Here is a 10,508-nt window from a genome sequence, read left to right as displayed (position 1 = left end):
CAAGGTCCTTCAGGAGGTCCTCAGGAACAAGGAGGCGCAAGGTGCCTAAAGGGCTACCAAATCTGCCTCTGGGACCACAAGCCTCAGGGAGGCCCCAACCTGAGAGGTGGCACCTGGCGGTGGAGAGCAGGAGGGCGCTTCTTGCTCCAGGGGACCTGACCCTCCCCCTGCTTCCCGTATCCCTCAGAGATGGCAGACTCTCTGTTGAGGGTGTTCTGGAGAATGCTCATCTTCTACACAGTGGGGCCGCATGGTCCAAGGTGAGACTCACCAACAGTTCCAGGTAGAAAGTGTAGATGCTCTGACTCTATGCCTAATGTGTCTCCTAGAGGGTCTCTGGGAGCCCAGACAGCCCCTTTAGTCATCACCTCCAGATAACAGGTCTGCGAAGACTGCCGCCTGTCCACCAGGTGGTGGACTGGATACTTCTCATTCCTATATATCACAAACCACCTGACAGCCAGAAATACTTCTGGGTCATTACCCTCCCAGGATACAGCTGACTCAATGATCTCAAGTTAACTGTCCATGTTCCCCGTCTTTCCTCTTATTTCTGCCAGTCTGTAGAGCTATGTTAAGGATGCCAAGAGCCGGGCGTGGTGGCGCAATCTTGTCATGCCAGCATTCGGGAGGCTGAGACCGGAGGATCGCAGTTCCTGGACAGCCTCAGCTACCTAGTGAGGCCCTCTGCAACTCAGGGAGACCCTGTTTCAAAATAAAGAATAAAAAATAGGGCTAGGGGCGTAGCTTAGAGGTAGAATGCCCCTGGGTTCCATCCCCAGTACTGTTAAAAAAAAAAAAAAAAAAGCTAAGTTGTGAGAATGATCTCCTTTCCTTTACCTGAAGACAACTTTTGGGTTGTTCTATAAGAAAGCCATGCGGAATGCAGAGCATGCCACAGTCCCCTGCTGGGGACAATTAATATAGACAACAGTGTGAAGTAAGAGAGAGATGGTGTCTTCCTTTATCCTGCATTAATCCTCCTTCCCAAAAGGGGCAAATAACAGACCGAACTACACCCTGTGGTCAGGATGTGGTTTGTCTATTGTTCCCAAAGGCATTTCAGAGAAAAAAAAAATGCAGAAGAATCTGCCCAGTGCCCTGCAGCTGACTTGATTCTCCTCCTCCTGTGTTATGTTTTCAAAATGCCTGCGGCTTGCAGTCTTACCATGCATGAAGAAATGGATGCTTATATAAAGGAAATTCAGATGTTATGCAAGAAAGAACGACTCAGAAGAGCTCAAAGGAGGAAAGCATCTGTACAGTGTGTGCAAGGAGCAGATAAAGAGTAACATTTTAATAGAACAGTGAAAATCAGCAGGTCCACAGTGACAGTGGAGAGCAGGAATACAGATGTTTTCCAGGCCCAGAATGGCACCGTGTACCCCAAGCCAGGCAAGTTCTGTAAGCAGATTCTAAATGTCTCTCCTGCAGAGTAGGCGGCTTTCGTTGGAGCCTTCCTAAGAGCCTTGTGGGTGTCTACATTAATTCATGACGAATATTTTCCGTGCTTGGTCACACTCAGGCTTAAAATAGATATGAGAAAGGTCTTCAGGTTTACTTCCAGGAACACCATGAACTCCAGAGCCAGCAGGATGGCCACACCGGGGGCCCATCCACACTTACAAAGTGACCTCACCTGAATTACCCTGGTCCATCACATAGAAACAGTCAGGCGGAGGCACAAGAACAGACCTGCCGAGGGCAGCGGAGAAGCGCTGGTCCAAAGCAAAGGCCCCAGGAAGACGGCGGCGGGATGCCCCAGCCAAGGTGTCAAGACCCCCTTTGTACCTGCAGGCTCTCGCCCTTGGTGCCAGCGCCCACAGCCGCACCCCACCCAAGTCTGTAGGTCTCGGGGTAAAGGAGTTGTGCACCTCTCTCCCCACCTGCTTTGTACACGTATGTCACCAGGAAAAGCAAACACCCATGTCCACAGGCAACGGGGACATCTCACTCAGAGCCTGGAGGGGCTGGGCAGGGAGGGGGATCTGTCCCCACAGGTAACCGTTCTTCCTGATCTCTCCCACCCCCTTTAAACACATCTTCTGAAACGAGTCAGTCTACGTAAAAACACCTGGCAGAGAATTCAATGCCCACATAAGTGCTCGGTAAAGATGGAGAACCCTCTTCCTTGCCTGCCTCTTACTAAATGGGATGCGTTTGACACTCTGTGACACCAACAGGTGTCGGAGGCGGCCAGCCTAGAGCTGACCCCCGTCCTCCACAGACCTTGCTCCCTCACATGAGAGACAGAGAAGCGTGACCTTAAAGGGAAACCTTGGTTAAAAGTCTATTTTCATTCCATCTGAACCTTTCCTGGATGGGATACAGCCGTCATGTCACTAAGGGCTGTGGACAAGGTGCTAGCACACTGATCACTGTCTTTCTTATGACTAAAGCAAAAATCCTAAACATCCCGCTTACTTAATGTAATGGCACATATCTGCTTTGGGATTCTCCCAGGTTTTTTTTTTTTTTTAAGTGTGTAAATAAGATAAATGTGCTTTCGGTCAATCCGAGTTGGATTTTTGACTCATGAAAACCACTCTGCTCCCTGGACCCCAATCGGGAGGTGCTCGAGCTGAGGTTAAGTAAGTCGAGGGTGTGTGAGGCATTCTCAGGGACGCGACACTGCAAACAATTCATTTCAAGCAAACTGGACACCAGAGCCTCAGCTACAAGATCACTCTTCGGCGACAGAAGGTTTCCACACCTGGGCTGTGACGCCGCTCTTCTTGGCTGAGAACTTGGGTCTTGGCGCCACAAAATAAGAGGCAGTGGCTGACTCTGGCTTTGGAGAGGTGGGGACACCCTCAGGCACTGGGGACGCGCTGACCGGCGAGGCAGCCTCTGTGAAGAAGGTGGGCTGGGAGGGGTATGCTGGCACGGAGTAAACTGAGGCCGCCTGCACATTTGTGGGGGACCCCATGTTCTCGGGCCTGGGGGGAAGCGCTTGCCTCGGAGCCGGGGCAGAGCTGACCTTGGCGGCCGGCCTCTGGGGGAGGCTACCCTTCGCATCTGGAGGTTGAAACGTGAACAGAGATGCGCTAAGTTGATAGGGCTGGTGCTTCATGACATCCAGGGTGTTGAGGGGTTTCTTGCCCTTTTTCCTGCCCACCTTGGAAGCCTGTGGGGCTGATGGCTGCGACTTGAGCGCAGCCAGTGGGTACGAGGGGGAGAGGATAGGGTTGTAGGCGACTGGAGGCGGTGCGCGGACATTGGAGGAGTACTTCCAGCTGGCCGGAAGGGATGGCGTGGGCGACTGGGCCCGAGCGGTGTGGGCCTGCACCGTGTCTGAATCCACCACATACTTCTCCATCCTGGACTGCCTCTTAGCGAAGAGCTGGGCCCCCTTCCCGCTCATCCCAGGAAGCTCGCTGGCTGGTCCGGCAGCACCCGTGTGTGCAGCGTTGGCTGTGGGGGCTGCAGGCTTTGGGGTGTGGTTCAGACTGGCCACCGCTGCCTGTGAGCCTCTGAAGGGGCCTGCCGGGGTCAGCGCGCTGGCTGGCCGGGCAGGTGCGTAGGAAGGCTGGACTACTTTGATGGAGGAGACCACGGTGCCCTGTGACGGGCTTGGCACTGGGAAGGCAGGAGGTTGGGTGGGGGACGCTCCCGGAGCCCAGACTGGAGAGACTGGAGTGACGGGCTGGGAGGAGGACCTGGCAGCAGGCTTTGGGGCAACAGGAGGTGGGGTCTTCTGCTTGGCAGAGGGGCCCTGCATGAAGTTGCAGGCCTCTGCCCCCAAGCTGAGGTAGTCTTCTTCCGGTCCAGAATCGGCTCCAGCTCCGGTGCCTCGTTTGCCCTCTGAATTTTGAAGAAGCGACAGGAGTTCTGGGTTGGGGCTCACTTTGGGCTCTTTGAAGGTAAACATGGGTTTCGTGGTGCTTCTCCGCTTGGCCTCCTGCAGGATTCCGGTTCTCTTGGCTGGCACGGCGATCCTCTCATCCCGGGAGGCTATGCGCTCCGATGCGTCATAGAAGGCTGGCTGCGCCCAGGGTGTAGGCTGAGGCCAGGGCGGCGGCGGTGCTGGGCCTGTGACTGGGCTGGACAGCCCTCTGGAGAAGCCTTCTGGAGGAGGAGTGACTGCAGAGTAAGGTGGAGGAGCGGGGAAGTCTGAGAGTGGAGTGGCCAGGTTCCGGGTTGGGGAGAAGGGGGCTGCAGGCTGGGCTGTGGGCCCTGGGAAGGGCTTGGCGGTTCTGTTCAAGGGTGTCAGGCGCTGCGCCTCTGCGGCCTCCGACACGACACTGAGACCATTCTGCTGCGGCACATGGCCGAAGCCCGGGCTGGGCTGCACGTAGCTCTTGCTTACGAAGGTCTGCGCCCTCGCGGCCTCTCCTTCCTTCCTTGGGTAGGAGGCCACGGTTCCCAGGCCATCTGCCGGGGAGGCCTCGGACTCTCTGCCGGGCACCACACCCGGCCTCTCCTCTTCCTTCTGGGCTGAGATCTGGTCCATTCGTTCCCTCCTCCGGGCGAACATGAGGGCCCCCTTGCCCGCGGTGTCCGGCAGCATCTCCATCTTCTCTCCTCCACTCGGCTTCCTCTCGATGTCCACTAGCCCCGAGTCCCAGTCGAAGCTCAGAGCCTGCGCGCAGTCCTCAGAGTCCGACAGCAACTCCTCTTCCACTTCAGACTCGCTGGGGTCCAGCAGGGTGGCCTCGCCCAGGTCCTCCCCGTCTACCTCAAGCTCGAGCTCGCCCGTGCCGTAGCTGACCAGCGTGTACCTGCGCGCGCGCCGCCGGCGCTTCTGGAACATCAACACGCCCCTGGAGCTGGGGTCGGGCGCCGTCAGCAGCAGCGCAATGCTCTTGCATTTAGACTTGGCTTCCTTCACCTGCTTCTCCGAGAGGCTCTCGCTCCTCCTGAGCCCTGTGGGAAGAAAAGATTGTACTGTTGGTGAGCTGAGGACCACCCGCAGGACCCAGACCCCGCTCCGCGGGGGACATGGAGACACACACCTTCCTACAAGTGGGCTCTGAAGCTTCAAGGAACCCAACTCTTTTTGTTTCCTTTCCTTTTCTTTTCTTTTTCTTTTTCCTTTTTTTCTTTTTGGTGCAGGGATTGAACCTAGGGCCTCATATACATTAAACACACACCACTGAGCCACACCCCAGCCTCTTATCTCCTCTCAAATTGACACTTGTATAATAACATTCAATATCTATAACACTATCGATGTCCTGTGTCATCCACTTATGTAAATACGTTTTATATACGCTGATTAGAACATAAGTTTCATACACTGTATTTCTATCAATTCTTACACTTTTTTTTCTGTACTGGGGATTGATCCCAGGGGCATTCTACTGCTGAGCTCCTCCAGTCTCAGTCTCTCAAGTATTGGGAGGGTAGGCATGTGCTACCGTGTCCAGCTGAATTCTTATACTTTAACAATTAAAAAAACAGGCTAGGAAATACCAGATAATAGAACACAATTACAATTAAAATAACATAATTAAGGATATAATATTTTGCTGAAATAAGGTAATATATACTTTGTACTTCCATTTTTAAAAAATTTTTTATTGGTGCATTATATTCATACATCATATTGGGGTAAAAAACTTGTATGTATAGACATGTACACATCACCAATTTAACCCCTACCCAATTCCCACCCCATTCCCTCCCCATCCCTCCTTCCCTTGCTTGGCTTTGTGGTTGACTTCGATATGTTTAAGTACATTGTGTGTTTTAGAGATTTTCCTTCTTCCCCCCTCCTTTCTCCTCCTTTAGGTTGTCTTGTTTGCTCCTTTATAGGATTTCCTTTTTCATCTAGAGTTCCTCCTATGACCCATTTCTCCTTAGCTTTCACATATTAGGGAAAGCATCTGATTTCTTATTTTTTGTGACTGACTAATCTCACTTAGCATAATGTGTACTTCCATATTTTAAAAAGATAGCTTGTAATCCCAGTACTTAGGAGGCTGAGACAGGAGGGTCTCAGGCTCGTGGCCAGCCTCAGCTATTTACTGAGGGCCTGATTCAAAATAAAGAATAAAAAAATAGGGCTGGAATATGATTCCCAAGTAAGCGTAGCTGGGAGGTAGAAGACCCCTGGGGTCCATCCCCAGTACTGCAAAAAAGGAAACAATTAAAAAGATGTAAGTATAAAACTGTTTCTAAACCTCTTGAAAAGGAAGCGATTTCTAGAAAATTTAAAAAATTCTAAATGTTTTAATCTAATGAATTTAGATCTTTAGGCCTTCTTTTACTTTGGCAATCACCCCCTTCCTTTCACTTACAGCTAAATGTGATTCCTTTTTGAATTACTATAAATTCAAAACACTGCATTAATAATAGAAGGTACAGTGGATGTGGCGGTACACACTTGTAATCCCAGTACTTGGGAGGCTGAGATCACAGATTTGAGGCCATCCTCAGCAACTTTGTGAGGCCCTCTGCAACTTAGCAAGCCCCTATTTCCAAGTAAAAACAAAATAGGGCAGTGGGTGTAGCTTAGAGGTAGAATGCCCCTGGGTTCAATGCCTAGTACCAAAAAAAAAGTAATAGTAACAATTCAGAGTACTAGATCATTGTGAATGCATGTAATAGAATCTAGTTACACAGTTACCTAGACAAAATTTTTTTGACAAATTATTCCTATTTTTAAAATGCAATGTTGCTTTCATTACAGTAAGTATAAGTGTAAAACTTGGGAAATTTTTTAAATTATATAACTTATGATTGTTTTAACTGGCATAAAAATGAATGCAAGCTGGGCGTGGTGGTGCACGCTTGTAATTCCACCATTCGGAAGGCTGAGATGGGAAGATCTCGGTTCGCAGACAGCCTCAGCTACTTAGTGAGGCCCTTTGCAACTCAGTGAGGCCTGTTTCAAAATAAAGAATAAATAGGGCTGGAGGCGTAGTTCAGAAGTAGAATGCTGCTGGATTCCATCCCCAGTACCACAAAAAATTAAAAAAAGAAAAGAATGCAGTAATTAGGTTATTTAAAACAATAGCTTGGTAGTTATAAAATAATGAAAATTTATATTTTAAAATTTTCCATTATTATAAAGCGAATTAGTGTTAAATTATGTACAGTATCAGCTAATTACAATGATGTTTTTAATGCTAATAAATGATTCACAAGTAAATTTTTAATTCCTTAAAATAGTTAAGTGAATGTTTCAAAAACATTTTTGGGTACTTTGTGATTAAAAATTAGCTCTTTTGGTTAAAAAAAGATTTAGTGGTTAAGTTTTGAAAAAAGAACATAATCAGAGGAATACTTTTATGATAAAGTTATAGATATTCACTGGTGGCCAGATCCTGTGCAGAGAGAATAGTTAAAAATGCGGCCATCGCTAAACACGATTCCTTTCTGAGTAATGTTGCACAACTTATTGTTAAGCCGACAGTCAGTTGCTGGTAACTTCACTGCCAACACATAAAGCATATGAGCACCGCCTCTAACACCATAAATGTGGAGACGGCACACACATGCATAAAGCACCAGGACAATTAGCACCACTTGCCAGTAAAACCACAGATGGTCACATAGAAATATGCTTTGAAAAGAGTAACAGAGGGCCAGAGAGCCTAGCACGCCAAGCTCACAGCCGAGCACCGCTCACGCCGCCAGTGCCTTTACCAATCTGTCTTTACACCCTCAAATGCAATCCAAAATTTCTACGTATGTGTGCGCACTTCGTGTGTATACACATGCACACACACACGGAACATCGTACCCTCTACCTTTAGTCCTGTCCCTGCTCCTTTTCTGCCCTGGGATACACCACGGCCGCAGAAGCTCTGGGCTCCATGCACGTCAAGTCTGGGGCCTGGAGGAGAGCTGTGTCCAGCGAAGGTTACACAACAGCGCCTGCAGCAAGCTGAGCCTTACACATGTCCTTGTCTGTCAAACACGCCTGCAAGCATCATCAAGCTGCAAAGCGACATTTCTCAGAAGGAAGCTCTGCTTTTAAGATCAGGAGGGCGCCTGTGTTTTAGAGGCACCTCCCAGGGGCAGACAACTGTTCTTGACACTTGACTTCAGAGTCTACACGACTTCCAGCACTCTTAGGCTATTTTAACATGAAATTGTATATCATTATCAAAACAAAAAAAATACTTTTTAAAAAGGCACATTATTCATCTTTTCTTCAACAGTTCCTGTGTCTTTGGAGATTAAAAAGAAGCTCGTGAAAGTTTTTCGATCCCCGAGGAAGTTCCAACCCATCTGTGGCCCATTCACAAAGTGGACTTCTCCACTTTCTAATTTTGTGCATTCATTAAATCTAATTTAAGGCTAATGAACGGCTTAAGAAAAACCTTTTGAGCCGTGCACGCAGGCCAAGCAGCAGGCAAAGGCCCTCCCCGCCCGGCAGCCCCCAGCCCAGCCCCGCCAGGACCAGGACTTACTCGCATGCCTCGCCCGGTGCCGGTGTGGTCTGCCTTGCTCTGGGCCGCCGTGCTGAGCTTCTGCCGGTGGGGCGGAGGCCAGAGGGGGTGGCGCCTGCGGCCCAGCGCCGGCCCCCGGGGCCAGTGCGTCAGCGTCCACTGGGTCCGGCAGCCCCTGGCTGCAGCTGGGGATGGAGCACCTCGGGGGCGGGTCCCCAGTCCAGCTAGGGGAGTGCGCATTTCCTTGGGTGGTCCCCGCGTGTTGTAGGTTGGAGTCTGGGTCCAAAGGCCTGGGGGTTCCTGCTCCCAGCAGAGTCACCACGGGGCCACTAGTGCCCTTGGGCCCCCCTGGTGGAAGGGACAGGTGCAGCTGGACCAGGGCAGCTGGCCGCCCAGCCTCAGCCTCAGCCTCAGCCTCGGCCTCAACCTCGACCTCAGCCTCTGTGCTGAAGGTGTGCTCTCCTGGCAGGTGTGCCCCGGGGCACTCAGGCCTCTGCCCAGCATCTCCTGTGCCCCCAGCACTTCCCGAACAGCTTCTCTGGTCCTCAGCTAGGGGAAGTCCGTCCTGGACCACCGGGGTGATGAAGAGGCCCCGGGGCGGTGTCTTGGCTGGGGCAGGAATCTGCAGGGTGGTCCTTTCCACACACCCCTCACGTGTAAGATGCTCAGGGAGCTCCTTCTCCACGTCAGGGACCAAAGCCTCACCTGCTCCGCCGGAGGGTCTGCGCACAGAAAGATAGTCAAGTCAGAGAGTGAGTGCTCCCGGGAAACTCCTTGGTGTTCACGAAACCGCAACGTGGCAGGTGGGGAGACTCCCAAAGTCAGCTGCAGAGGACACTGGCAGTGTGGGACTGAGGGCTTCCGAATAAACTCACATCTGAACACAACCAGGTGGAGTGCTCTTCTAGCACGTGTAAGGCCCGGGTCCAATCCCCAGGACTGGGGTGGAGATTTACATTTCTGGGTTTTGTGGCACAGGCCTATAATCTCCAAGACTCCCCAGCCTGACGCAGGAGGATCACAAGTTCAAGGCCAACCTCAGCAACTTAGTGAGATGGTCTCAAAATAAAAAAATAAAAAGGGTGGGGATATAGCTCAAGGGCAGAGTGCCCTGGGTTCAATTCCTAGTACCACAAAAAAATGATGATAATGATAATAATGACACTAAAAATAAACACAGCAAAAATGCTTAGGAAAGGTTTTGAACTGAAATCCACTCTAAACTCAGCTTTTATTTCCCAAAAGCACAGGTTGTCTGGGGGCAGTGGTGACCGTCTGGAATCCCAGTACTTGGGAGGTTAAGATAGGAGGATGGCAGGTTTGAGGCCAGCCTCAGGAACTTAGCAAGACGATGTTTCAAAGTAAAAAATAAATAAATAAAAAGAGCCGGGCATGCTGGTGCAAATTTGTAATCCCCGCGATTGGGAGGTGGAGACAGGGGGATCGCCCAAGTTCGAAGCCAGCCACGCTGGCTTAAGAGACTCTGTTTCCAAATAAAAATATAAAAATAGGTCTGAGAGTGTAGCCTGGAGGTAGAAGGGTTTCCAGGAACCCCAGTACCACCAAATAATAAATAAATAAATAAGTAAATAAATAAATAAATAAATAAATAAAGAGCCGGCGTGGTGGTGCACGCTTGTAATCCCAGCATTTGGGAGACTGAGACAGATGGATCCGTGCAGGTTCAAAGCCAGCCTCAACTATAGTGAGGCTCTCAGAAACTTAGTGAGACCCTGTTTCGTAATAAAATATAAAATATAGGTCTGGGAGTGTAGTCTGGAGGTAGAAGCCCCTGGGCTTCATCCCCAGTACTACAATAAATAAATAAATAAATAAATAAATAAATAAATAAATAAGTAGGACTAAGGGTGCAGCTTGGAGGTTCAATGCCTCTGGGCTCAAATCCCAGTGTGGTGTGTGTGTGTGTGTGTGTGTGTGTGTGTGTGTGAGAGAGAGGGGGGGGGAGGGAGAGAGTTTATAGTTACATGAATGTAGTTACATGAGCGCCCATTACCTGAAGTTATTTGAATATTTTCAAATAGTTTGCTATAAAGTAACAAAGTGCTTCCATGTCTTATTAAGTTTTTTTTCTAGACACTATAAAGTCACATAAACATAACCGGCAGCTTCAGCTCAATCTTAAATTACAGATAATTCAAGTAATCC

General features: G+C 49.9%; 1 protein-coding gene across 1 annotated transcript in view; it reads right to left on the bottom strand.

The window, feature by feature from the left end:
- Positions 1 to 2,683: 2,683 nt before the first annotated feature.
- The window catches only part of SYNPO2 (synaptopodin 2), a gene marked incomplete at both ends in the record, with an annotated part of 90,644 nt that continues 82,819 nt past the window's right edge, over positions 2,684 to 10,508 (bottom strand). Inside the window, 2 exons of the mRNA XM_080697817.1 lie at positions 2,684 to 4,866; positions 8,364 to 9,064. Of these exons, the coding sequence (XP_080553943.1) occupies positions 2,684 to 4,866; positions 8,364 to 9,064 (2,884 nt within the window). The remainder of the gene's footprint in view (positions 4,867 to 8,363; positions 9,065 to 10,508) is intronic.

This window comes from Muscardinus avellanarius (genome assembly GCF_963383645.1).
Source record: "Muscardinus avellanarius genome assembly, chromosome: 6".
NCBI lineage: Eukaryota > Metazoa > Chordata > Mammalia > Rodentia > Gliridae > Muscardinus > Muscardinus avellanarius.
This window is presented reverse-complemented; position numbering and strand designations above follow the sequence as displayed.